At 35.6% G+C, this 13,457-nt stretch overlaps 1 protein-coding gene across 2 annotated transcripts; it reads right to left on the bottom strand.

The window, feature by feature from the left end:
• Positions 1-211: 211 nt before the first annotated feature.
• Positions 212-12,266, bottom strand: slc35a5 (solute carrier family 35 member A5). Of its 2 annotated transcripts, none has more exons than XM_077537554.1 (10): positions 12,138-12,266; positions 11,424-11,568; positions 11,248-11,346; positions 8,406-8,539; positions 7,796-7,863; positions 6,396-6,587; positions 4,709-4,909; positions 4,507-4,634; positions 2,631-2,899; positions 212-1,483 (listed from the first exon to the last, which is right to left on the bottom strand). In XM_077537554.1, exons 2-10 carry the CDS (start codon positions 11,548-11,550, stop codon positions 1,415-1,417), a joined length of 1,287 nt encoding a protein of 428 aa, XP_077393680.1. In that variant the 5' UTR covers positions 11,551-11,568; positions 12,138-12,266; the 3' UTR covers positions 212-1,414. The 2 variants fall into 2 exon arrangements, with proteins under 2 accessions (XP_077393680.1, XP_077393681.1); XM_077537555.1 differs by having other exon boundaries at positions 2,631-2,753.
• Positions 12,267-13,457: the final 1,191 nt, after the last annotated feature.

Genomic DNA, 13,457 nt, shown 5'->3' with positions numbered 1-13,457 from the left:
TAGAATTATATTTGCAATTTACAAATTAATGCATTAAATAAAAATGATAAAAATACATATTACACTTTGATAAATTAACATGACCACAAATAAGATGGTGGATTTGAGTACTCTAAAATGTCCAAATGTGTGAATGGCTGTTTGTCATTGTGATTGGCTGGCAACAAGTCCAGGTGTACCTTGCACCAGGCCACAAAACAACTAAATGGAATTAAAAAAATTAATTATTGTATTTATTATTTAAATTTAAAAATCATATTGCATACACAAAAAAACATTGCAATTTAATAAATAATTATTTGCAAACCTAAATATGTTAATTACATTGAATATACTATACCAACACAATGGCAAATAATACATTAAAATAACAGGCAACATGGTAGAATAGTGGTTAGGATGGCTACATTGTAGGCACGATGAATGAATGGATGGATGAGATAAAGAATATACGGAATTACAATATATCAGATAAATAAAAAAAATTTGAAACGAAGACTGTTCATTAAATATTTCATTTTTCGCCATTATAGTGTAAATTCTTACAATTTGCATCAGCCAAAAAAAAACAAAAAACTACAAATTTAATACTTATTAGCAGTGTACAATAGTTACATGTTAAACAATTTTAAAAAATACAATAATGAACAATAAAATCAAAATTAGGTTCACATGCATAGTCTATTACAAATTATTGTAAAGAGAGTTATATTTTTAAATTATGTTCTTATACTGGATCTTGACTGTGCAGGTGTACCTAATGCTGCGGCCTGTGAGCACATACTCTACATCTACCGGTATACAGTTTATACATTCTGCCAAAAAAAAAAAAAAAAAAAAAGGTGCTTGTATTTTATGAGGCTTGGGGGAAAAAAAATAAAAAATCAGTTTCTTCCTGTTTTCTTATTCCCCATTATCCCATCACAATCCAACACCAATGCATGACTTGCAGTTTATTGCAGAGCACACAAGGCACAATTTATTAATACTCAAAAAGTGGGAAAAAAAACAGTACATGATACAGTTGTTGTGCTTTGATAGAGTTTTATGGTCCACCAACGAATTATTCGAATTCCATAAATACTGTACATCCTCACATCCAAAGCTTCCTCCAGCAGCTGAAGAGGGGAAAAATTACCCAGTGATTTCCAAGTGGTGGGGTTGGGGGTGGGGGGCAGTAGCAGGGCTTATTCCCAGCTCACACAAACTGAAAGAGTGTGTTGAGGTTTGACCACAGGAAAAACAAACGCCTTAGTCTCCTGTGTTTCAGACACAGCATCAACGCCGTCACTCCACGTTTTCCAGTGGGGTAGCGGGGTGGGGTGGGGGTGGGGGGTGGGTCTTTTGCAGACTGCATGTGTGTATGGACAATGTGCATCCTCTGTGAACATTGCACACAGTCTGCTTGTGTGCACTACAAAGAGGACTCTTCAGAGTCGCTGTCTGTGTTGGCCTTGGTCAGCAGCTCCAGCTCCTCACCATCCTGAAACAAGGTGAGTCACCAAGTTTGAAATATTGCATTTTGGTGAGGTAAAACAACATGAATAGTCATTGAAACTAAATACAGTAATACATTAAAAACATAAATGAATAAAGATAATTTTTACTACTACTACTAATACTAATACTAATACTAATAATAATAATAATAATAATAATAATTCAGAAAAATTACAATGACAAACTAACAGATTTTTAAGACATCATTGACAAAGTATGATAGCGGCTTAAATATTGCATATTTCTCCACCAATAATATATGTCAAATATTCAGTTATGTAGCTGGCCCCAAAAGTAATGAAATAGTTAAACATAAATTAATAAAATAACGATACAGAGCAATATTACAATATATAGAATAATTAAAATGTGAAATACTAAAATTTACAGCAGACAATGGCCACAACAACCATAAATAAAGGCAAGATATATATATTGCAACACATTAAAAATGACAAGGAATTGTAATAAATAAAATGTGAAGGGGAGAAGGGTTATTAAATTATGCATATGGACAATGGCCTGATTAGAATCAATTACATAATATATTTAATAAAACATTATTTAAATAAATGGGAATTTAAAAAAAATAAAAATACTATTTAAATATTACAATCTTAAAAATAATTCGTCATTAATAATTCTAAAATGGCAAATTAAATTATTTCCCCCCAAAAGTCAAATACTGTACAGTCAATTGTCACAAAATCAAGTACATTTAATTTAGATTTTGCAATAAAATACAATATGTAATACATAAAAATTACAAACTAATAAATTATTGAAATGTAAAAAAATACATTTCAACCATTAAAATTTGAAAAGAAAAAAAGAAAAAAAGAGTGACCATAAGAATTACAAAGTTTAAGCAAAAATACATGTGTAGCAATAAGAATAAAATACATTAAAAATTGTAAATCTATTTTTTAAGCACAATTTGGAAATAACACAAACTGATCCACTATAGCATTATTTAGAACACTTCTTAGAGCATTCACTCAAAGACAGCACCAGTGCCAGAAAAAAATGTGTAATTCCTCCATTAGACAAAACAAGAGACAAAATGGCCCATCCGTGCACTTTACTTTCCAGCAGGGAACTTGTGCACGTGTGTGTGTCCGTGCCCTTACCCCTCTGGACCGCTTTAACACCTCCCCGTTGATGACCCGCAGCTTTTCCTGCTGTAGGCTGTACTCCAGGTCCCGGGGCCGGCTGGCATTGTAGATAAAGATGGCCAGCAGCACCACGGGGGCCTGCAGGAAGAAGTCCAGAGAGGGCCGGAAATCAAAGAGGAAGAGCGAGAGGGCGGTCACAAGGACAGTGGTGATCTGGTTCGTCAGCACGTGGAACATGTTGTCCCGGAATTTCAAGATGAAGGCCACGGAGAGGCCCAGGGTCGCTGATGGACAGGAAGTGGCAAGATTTTAGTTTGAAGGCCATGAACTGTCCTTCACATGTACACTATAGCCTTCAACTGGTTGCTACAACATCTCACCTCTGAAATGGTTATTTTAGTCTATTTATAGTGGCTTTGATAGCTCACACAAGGATTTCAGGTCTATCAATTTACAGTGGTACATTGTGATACAATCAGTCATTTGGCCGATTTTTTGCTTTCCCTTGCGAGCAAAAATTTGAGATTGTAGATGAGCAGTTTGGCTAATAATGAACAATTCTTCTAAAAGGAGACTTCAAGCTATTTAATGCCACTCTTCCTAGTTGAGGTTTACTGTCAAACTAACAAAAACAAAAAATTTCACATTGTGTATTTAAAACAACCACATCGCTTATAGGAAAGTCTGCCCAGCGTAACAATTATAAATAATTGTGCGTTCATCGATGAGCCAGCAGACAGTATCTAGGCAGTGTTACAACCCTCTAAGCAATAAATGTTTGAAAACAGTGCATCTAGACATGTAAACAGAAAATATAAAACTCACAGGCATATATGCCTTTATTCTCTGCAACAAAAAAAAAAAAAAAAAGATTAACATTCCTTCAGCTTATTGTCACAGCAGTTGTGAAACTTTTCTGTCAAGGTGACTGTATTGTACTGCCCCCCGGTGGCAAAATCGTGCATATCAGAAGTAGCCACCATGAATTATAATGCAAAAACAGAGTGTGATTTTGTGTTTTCCTAATATATATATATATATATATATATATATACACATTACAAATATTAGTGTTGAAAATTTGATTGAGAGGCTGGAATTGACAAATGACAGATGACTTAGGATACGAGTCGCTTGAGTTACAAGTATGGAATGAATGAATTCAACCATACTTCTTTTAACAAGGAAAGAAAACATCCCTTCATCCAGGTTTCTTTGACATGATCAAAGATATTCATTTAACAAGGTTTATTTCTGTGGTTTGCAGTGGGGTAAACTGCACTACAAGGTATTATACTATTAATAATGTAATTATAATAACTTTGCTACTTTCTAATACTCAAACATGCAGCTAAATAAATACAACACAAAGAACAGTACAGGATCTATAGTACCAATTTGAATGTGTCTGTTGTTGCACTTGAATTTGAAATGTTGCTTTAATATACAGTATTTGAATAAGGAAAGTTTATTTTTCCACTCATTTGTTGAATGATGAATATTAAAAACTTGAAAAATATTCGAAAATTTGAAAATACATTTTCATTATAATCAAATAATATTAAAAACGAAAATGCTTAAAAAATAAAAAATAAATTACTACAATGAAAATTTCAAAACTACAAAAACTCTGGTTGGCTGACATACAGTTGTGCTCATAAATTTACATACCCCTGTAAAATCATGAGCACGGCTGTAGTTAAGAACAGTGCCATTCTGGGAAAGTTGTTCTGTTTGCTTGCTCAATTTAGCTCTAATAAATATGAAAATGTTACACTATAATAAACTCATGGAACAATGGCAATCCTTCAGATCTCATCAGATTGTGTGGGTGTATCTAATATTGTGGCTGGTAAGTCATACAGTTATTTCTGCAGTGCACGTTACTTACCAGTGACAACCACCAGGGCTAGAGAGTAGACGTTGTGTCCATAAAACAGGCCACAGTGGACAGTGAGGCCTCGAGACTCTCGTCCAGTAATGAGGGTCAGACCGTTAAACACCACACCGAAGGCATACCTGCCACATTACAAAGCAGAGAAAGTCAAGACCTACATCATCTATTTGTTGCACTGACCACACGACAGGCTCACAGTTTACTGTTCTGAATGAAGATGCTCTCAGAGAGCTGGTCGCCTTCCTTCAGGATCTTCTCATTGTAAATGTTGGCCATAGCCGAGATGAAGCACTGCAGCAGGAGCAGGATGTGGCCCACGCCTAATGAGCGGAGCTTTCCCACCAGGTTGTCCCGCCAAGCCTGGCCGGGCAGCGTCGACACCCACGAGCCACTGGTGCTGGGAGAGGACGGCATAACACACGTCGAGTAAATGAACAAGCTTTTATTTTGAATCTTAACTAGATTAGTGATTTTCTGGATGGGTCACAGATGATAATGATTTATTTTTTTTAATTAACGCAAAATGGTGGATAAGTTCATTTTTATTACAAGGTGCACCAATATTTGACATTAAATGGATAAAAAAAAAACTATATAATGTGCATTTAATCTAGGACTTTTATTCTGAAAATATAATATTGTTAATTCATTCACTCCCAGCCATTTTCACGAAAGCAATCCCCTTCACTCCCGGTAGATTTACTAGATTTTGACTGAGTTTGCAAGGCCCACAGAAAATTGTGTTCTATTGCTATAAAAACACGGAACCTACAAAAAGAAAGATTGGAGTCTCTTCTTTCATCAGGAAGAAAAAAAAAAAAAAAAAGTATAATTGTATCCGTTTCCGTTTTGCAGCAATTAGCATTAGAATGTAGCTGAGTTTCATCATTAGTCACAAATCTGCTTAGAATTGTGGGGAAACGGCTTGTTTCCATCATGGCCCTGGTTGATCTATTATACTCTGATGCCAACTGCTGGCCGTTTTTGTAATTACTACCATTTTTTTCTATCACCCATTCTCTGCAGTTGAGGCTACATCAAAGCCTTCTGTATGTGCTAGCATTAAAAAACATTTAAAAAAGAAAAAAAAAACATAAATACATCTTTGGGACACCTAATACATTTAAAATAGAACATATTTACACGTTTTTGGGAGCAAATGAGTCATTAGTGACAAGTACTGGAAACAGAAGTCATAAGTGTTCTGATATTTAGACCTAAAGAAATTAATTGAAATAAATAAGTATCGCGCATCACATATTCAACTTTTGTTCTTGGAACTTATTCTGAAAGGCAAGCACACAGTCTTCATACGAGATGTTCTCTGGTGTTAAAATGAACTATAACCCATTTAAAATATGTTTGATAAACAGTAATATGTTGCTGCATATGATGTATGTTATTGTATGGTACAATATGTGATACAGTAGAATTTTATTTTGGAAATCATTCTATTAAAAAGGCTCCCAAATGAAATGGGCAACAATCTTTACTATGTCTTTGATGTGAAGAATAAGGGACAAATTATTTATAATATGCATCACATTTCAGACTTAGTTTAAAAAAGTAATTTTATCTTGAAAGATGAGTACTGTGCTGATGTTTGAAGTAAGAAAACTATTTTTTAAAAATCTCAAATTGGACTATTTTGGAATATTTTAATTTTGAAAGTGCCAGAAAAAAAAAGAAATTTTTATTTGACTCTTACCCTCTATTCTTTAATAATGCTTGAATTGCACTTTCAATTTCACATTTGTAGATTTTTAAGTTAAAAAAATAAAGAAGCTATTTTTGAAAAGTTGTGGACATAAAACCCAAGCTAAAGTGCATTCAAGGCCCATGAAACTGTAACTTGTACTAAATCCATGATGTCACTACGCCACCTGCTGTTCTTCATCTGCTCGAGCAGCTGTGTGTACAGCAGGCAGGAGTTGGACGGCACGGACAGGGGGCTCAGGTGGACCCCCAGCACCGACCCGCCTGACTTCTGGCCGCCACCCGACCCCATCGTCAGAGAGACAATGGACAGGAAGAGTATCACCAATGCCGCCCACTGCACCCAGGACAGGCGCCTCCTGGTGGCGGAAGAGTGAAAAGAAAAAAAAACCTAACATGTTTTATTGTAGAATATGCCAGTTAAAAACACACAGTACATTGTAGATGAATGTAAAAAAAAAAAAAAAAAACTATACTAAAATGGTGAAACTACAAAACAGTGAGTCATGTCACTATTCTGCGATCACCTATTATACAGAGATTCACAACCAGAGCCAGTGAACAATGAAACGAAACACCTGCTCAAGGGCCTCACAACCACTGAGGCCACCAAGAGCAATTAATAGACAAAAGCGTGAAATGGCAAAAATAAAAGAGGAAAATAGAAGCATTATATGTTTGGATGTGTTTTTTGTCATCAGTTAAGTTTTTGCACATGTTTATCAATTATTATGACCTCACCTAATTATTAAACTTCATGTTTTTTGCCACCTTGTTTCAGATACTTCTCAGGTACACAGAGTAATAGCCATGCCATGTTATTGTTTGGATAATATGTAATTTTGTTAGTGCAATTTCGTAGTTATTCGCTCTTGGATTACAAATGATTTGTGTGATGCTGGGGTGTAGTTTTTTTGTTTGTTTTCTTTTTAAACTCCGTCAGACCCATAGATGGTTGCAGTGGACTGGACATGACATATTCGTGTCTCTAAATCAATAAAACGCATAATTTGGATGATGGCAACACTTCTGGTTCATGATTGGATCTTAACTAGCCAATCACAATCGCAAGTTGATTTGCATGATGTTCATGTTAAATGTTGCTTATAAGCTTCTAAGTTTACAACATGTTACAGCCATATTATCCTGGCGTCCACTATAACACCTAAAAACATGACACCCCAAAAAAAAATCCATGTTGTTCTTATGTGGGGGAAAAAAAAAAAAAAAAAGTCATAACCAGCAAAAATAAATAATTTTTGGCAAGCAGAAAAAATGATGCAGGTCTGAAGGGGCTACAAACCAAAAATAAATAAATCTGATGACTTTTACTATAAATGCATAAAACACTGCAATATATGTTGTTTTTAGTAGGCTTTGATGATATGCAGTCCACTGGCTTGTGCTACCCTTTGAAATTATACCCGGGTAAAGGCACGTCAGGCTGCTAGTAGGATATCGTAAACAACACACAATTAAATCAATGGAACACTTGAGTTTAGGTATGTGAACAATTAATATTACTGGCAGAAAAGGAGAGTCTGATATTTTGGGATGAGTAGCTTACTTGAGGACGAGTCTGAAGAGAACAGCAGTGGTGAGGATAACAAAGTTGGAGAACAGGACTGCCATGGCCTAAGGACAACAACAACAACAAAAATCAGGAGAAAAGGAGAAAATCAGACAGTGGAGCTCAAAGGTCGACACATCCAAAAGGCTGGCTTTTATGATTTTTGAAAAAAAATAAAAATAAAAAAAATAAAAAAGTAGACCACGCCAAATAACTAAAAACTACTTCCGCCATTGTTGTGACCTACAGTCTAACCGGTCAAACTGGGAAAGAAAAAATACAATGTTTGCGAGGGCAAGTATAAAAAACACAGGTTTCATACACATATTGAAGGTCAAATTAACTGTGTCTAAGCATTTTTTTGTGTGTGTGTATTTGGTTTTGAGAGTGGACTTTGACTTGGGAATAAAACTGAATTGAATTGAATCTAAAACAACACCAAAGGAGATTTATTTCATTATGGCTCTTGTATTGGAACTGACAGGATTTTGTGTGTGTGTGTGTGTGCGTGCGTGTGTGCGTGTGTGTGTGTGTGTGTGTGTGTGTGTGTGTGTGTGTGTGTGTGTGTGTGTAGATAGTAGTTATAAACCCAAAGAAAGGGACTTACAGGCTGTAAGTAGGTCATCACATCGAAAATGATGAGGTTGTCAAGAAAGTAGAGGAATCCAGGGATGGCCCATTTCAAAGTGCTGAGGAGCGAGGAGGCAGAAGAACAACACAGATCTCTGCAGGTGCGTCCCTCTGAGATGACAGCCAAGATTCTATTATTATTATTATTATTATTATTATACGAACAGCTGGAAAACCTGTTTTCCTCATGCAGTTGTCAGTCATGATACCAACATTTTGACTTCGATACTACTATACCTGCATCAAATACCTCAGTACGGGAACAGAAATGTACAATGGCAAAAACTTAAAACATCAGTAAAAAGCAGTGAAATAATAGCTGACAGCCAAACAACTTCAAATGTCTTTGATTTGTATTAATGAAACGAATTACCAGAACTAAATACTGTACTTTTGATAAAATCCAAATCTTGAAAAAAAAACAAAAAAACTTAACATTTAAACTCTTTTGAAAGATTGAACACAAAACATTGAACATATTTGACACACTAACTATTGATATTTTTATATATTTCCAGTTCTGCACTATTAGGAAGCAAAAAGGTGTGTTTATAATAATTTCAGGCTTCAGGCAGTATAAAATATCAAATATTTAACATTTGTCATCCCAACCAGTAATACTGACAAAACCTGTAGAACAGAGGATGAAAGAACAGTGATGAATGTGATAAATGAAGTTGTGATGAATTGATTTTTTTTTTAGACCAATGCCAGTACAATTGCTCAATTTTTGACTCGTCACTGATGCCAATAACAAGTACTGACACGACTAGTACTTTTGATATAAAACATTTTCATCCAAAAAACGACGATACTACAAAAAAAGACCTATATACCTCAATATAGCATTTTTCCTTAAAATTGCATGAAATTATTGACAATTTTCTATTCTTCTAATTTCTGATTATAAAATGGCCACAAGAGTATCAGCTGACATCGTGAGTACTGATACCTTATAATAAGGCTGGGGATCAGCCAGGTACCGATATCCGTACATTCCCATCCCTAGTATTTATAACTTCACATGTACATATGGACAAAATGGATAATAGGGGTGTGAATTGCCTAGTACCTGACGATTCGATTCGTATCACGATTCACAGGTCACGATTCGATTCGATACCGATTAATCCCGATAAGAATTTATAAGTTGCTTGTTGCGATCTTTTTCCATTCAAATTTAGAAAATACTAATCAGTAAGCTTGTACAGTCTAAGATTTGTATGAAAATGTATTATTTATTTATCTGAAACTTCAGTCTTATAGAGGTTGTAATCCGTTTCATGTTTGAACAGCATTAAAATAAACTTTTCAGGCTTAATGTTCCGTTCATATAACATTCTTCCATGCTCAAGGTGTGAATCCTAACCCGAAGTCAGACGTTTTGTTGAATATTTTTCAATTAAAAATGGAAGTTTAAAAATCGATTTAGCCGCCTAGTGAATCGATTCGAGAATTGCGCGATGTAGTATCGCGATATATTGCCGAATCGATTTTTTTTTAACACCCCTAATGGATAAGTTTTACTACATCACTAAAATGCACCGATTGGATGAGTATGTATAGCACACATGTCGCTCGTCAGTGAATGGGGGCGGTCAAGGAAGTCGGTTCAAATTTGCATAGACTGTCCTTTTTAAAAAGCAATTAGTAACAGTTTTAAGATGGCTATGCACGTGGCAAAGTACACATTCAGATTCAGATATTTATTTGCTGTGTTAAGCCATTCCTTACTTGACCAATTGAATCTGACATGCCAAGAATGAGCGATGTGGTAAAATGACTTAATCGATTTATGTGGATGCATTTGTACTGGCCCGGTCCGGGAAGTGTCAAAGTACATGGTGGTCCCCGACACTTCCACCATTAAAGGGATACTTGACTCACTGAGACATTTTCAACAGTAAGAAGATAATATTTTATCTATAATTAATGTGATAAGATCATTATTTTTCATGGACAATGAATACCTTTAAAAACTAATTTTGTCACTTGCTGTCGACTGTAGTTGGCTTTACCTGTACTGAGGAAATGGGTAACGACTAGGGGTGTGAATTGCCTAGTACCTGACGATTCGATTCGATTCGTATCACGATTCATAGCTCACGATTCGATTCGATACCGATTAATCCCGATACGCCTTTATGAGTCGATTGTTGCAATTTTTTTTTACTCAAATTTAGAAAATACTAATGAGTAAACTTGTACCCGTACACTGTAAGATTTGCATGAAAATGTATTATTTATCTGAAACTTCAGTCTTATAACTGTGAGCCACTGCATTTAATGTTTTTCATGTTTGAACAGCATTGAAATAAACTATTAAGGCTTCATGTTCCATTAATATAACATTTTCCATGATTAAGGTGTGAACACTAACCCTAACTAAGACATTTTGCTGAATATTTTTCCATCAAAAATGGATGTTTAAAAATCGATTCAGCCGCCTTTGGAATCGATTCAAGAATTGCGGGCTGAAGTATCGCGATATATTGCCGAATCGATTTTTTTTAATACCCCTAGTAACGACCAATCATGGCTCACCTGGTTCCTGGGTTTGGTCAGCAAATTGAGCTATGATTGGTCGTTACCTATTTCCTCAGCATAGGTGATGTCATCTTCAGTAAGGCAAGCAAGGGGAAAAAATATTTTTTAAAAGGTACATGAAAAATAATGAAGTTATCATATTAATTCTGGACAAAATATTACGTTTTTACTGCTGAAAATGGCTCAATAAGTCAAATATTCCTCTAACTTTGTCATCCACAGAGATGCCAGCCTAAAAAACTTAATCACATATGCAAATAGTTCATGTTTACCTTGAATAAACACCCTAACAGACATCAAGAGGCAGAAGAACAGCTTGAGCGCCTCCGCCAGCATGTTGACAGATGCTGGGAGGAAGTCATATTTGTTGTCTGTGCATAGACCACAGACAATACTTAAGATGGCCATCGCAATGATTCAAGAACATGCAACAGAACGGTCCCATCACCTGCATTCGCTGCAAATTTAAGCAGCAGGATCCGACTTGTACCGAGGGTGACAAAACTTAAGCCCAGGGCCAGTGTGTAGGCCGATGAGCGGGTGCACACGCGGGGGCAGGAACGGCAGCACGCCATAAACCTGACGGAAACAAACTATACACGCAAAAACATGTTTCTCTTTAAAAATAAATCAGATAAATCAGTCACTGTGTCAGTCAAACACTGTGTTTATTATAAATAGTTTACATTAAAAAAAAATAATCTAGGAACATCAGAAACAAAAATGCGTACTCACAAATTTATACATATTTATATAATTTCTGCCATCTTTTGAAAGACCATTTCTATCTCAACTGTACAAAGGACATTGGGACAAAATGCAATATTTTACATACATTTAAATGACAGCATAGCAAAAAAAAATCCCTGGCTGTTTTTAATAAATAAATGGACTAATTTCAGCATTTGACAACACAGCCCTGCAAAAACTCATAATAAAATTATGAATTCGATGCAAGGTAAGTAGCCTGCAAAACGTGGAAACCTCGTTCTGGTTTAAAAGCGGTAAAGAGTAAACCAAATAATAGACACAATCGCTTCGGCTTCTTAGTATTCAAACGTCGATCATAATGATAATACTTATATTGTTCGGATACATTTCTGAGTAGGTGTAATGAGATTAAGTAGAACAATAAATATATTTGAAGTTATAACAAACAAACCTGTTTTGCTGGAATTTAGCAGGGCATCGTTTTGTGAAATCGACAGATGTACATTCTTCCTGGTTGTTCCCCTCAAGCGCAGGCGCACTAACTCATTCTTCTTCGCTAGCGTTAAACAGAAGTTTTCATATTGAAGTAGTTCATTACCGCCACCAATTGATTTGTTATGGAAGATTCACGTTAGGTTAAATGAGGATTTCGGAGGAGGACAATGATTCACCTACACTGGATTTCAAGGATATTAAGTTTTCGATAGTAATACAAGACAGAAACAGGCAAATGATGCTCAATACTTTGATAATAATAATGGCAAAACAGTTTATTCACAGATGTAGATTTATTAAATGTCGAACTTTGTTTTTGATTTCTTGTAAGGAAATTCAATGGGCCATTGATTGAGGAGGGTTAAGACAAAGCAAACCTTGTTACCAACCAGGCTTGCTTTAATAACTTAAAGAATTTATTGTCTGACGAGACCTTTTTTTGTGTGTGTCTTGTTCTGTTTTGTGCGCTCAGTTTGAATCGGATGCTGGTTTTTGAATTAATAAAGAAAGCAAAGGGGGAAAAACTTCGGTTAATGAGGAAGCTCTACATGACAGAATGTGTTTTTGCACATATTTATTTATTGGATGGTCCCTTGGTGGGACATGTCATGATTAATCATGAAAGCAAGAACTTCCACAGTTTTTTGTATGTGTGCAAAAGGTGTTGGACAGAATCTCAACATTCCTACAATGGTTGTGACTTGTGAAGTACTGTTGGACAATACAGAATGGGTGTCAACCAACCAAGTGAGGTTTGCTATAAAATCAGCCCAGAGTCGAATGTTGGAGGAGAGGCTATCTTAGAAACCATTGCATCGTGTTACTTTTTTCTGCTCAAGACCAGTCACTTGAAACCTGCAATAGCCTGCATTTTGTGTACAAGCAAAACATACTGTAACTACTAGTTAAGGTCATGTTTGTAATGAAATAAATGACATTATCCAACACTTTGTCAGTACTTGTCCTGCTTTGGCACAAATATCTTATGTAAAGAGACATGATGGAGTCGCTCGTTCATTTCATTATCGTCTCCGGCATGCTTGTGGTTTTGACTCTGATGTTCTGCCTTGGTATGACGTCCCTCAACATGTTCAGGGAGCCATGGAAAATGATAGCTTCAGACTTTTGTGAAAAAAAAAAAAAAAGCTCGTATACAGCCTTCACAAAATAGAAGCTAATAAAAACAAGCCTGGTCTTGTCCTGTTTGACAAATCCAATGCAATTATTTATATAATTGAATTGTCTGTCCCTTTTGACAGCAATATGATTGACAAGA

This window comes from Festucalex cinctus, chromosome 11 (assembly GCF_051991245.1).
Source record: "Festucalex cinctus isolate MCC-2025b chromosome 11, RoL_Fcin_1.0, whole genome shotgun sequence".
Classification (NCBI taxonomy): domain Eukaryota; kingdom Metazoa; phylum Chordata; class Actinopteri; order Syngnathiformes; family Syngnathidae; genus Festucalex; species Festucalex cinctus.
Note: the sequence above shows the minus strand (reverse complement) of the source record. Positions and strands in the feature narration are given on the sequence as shown.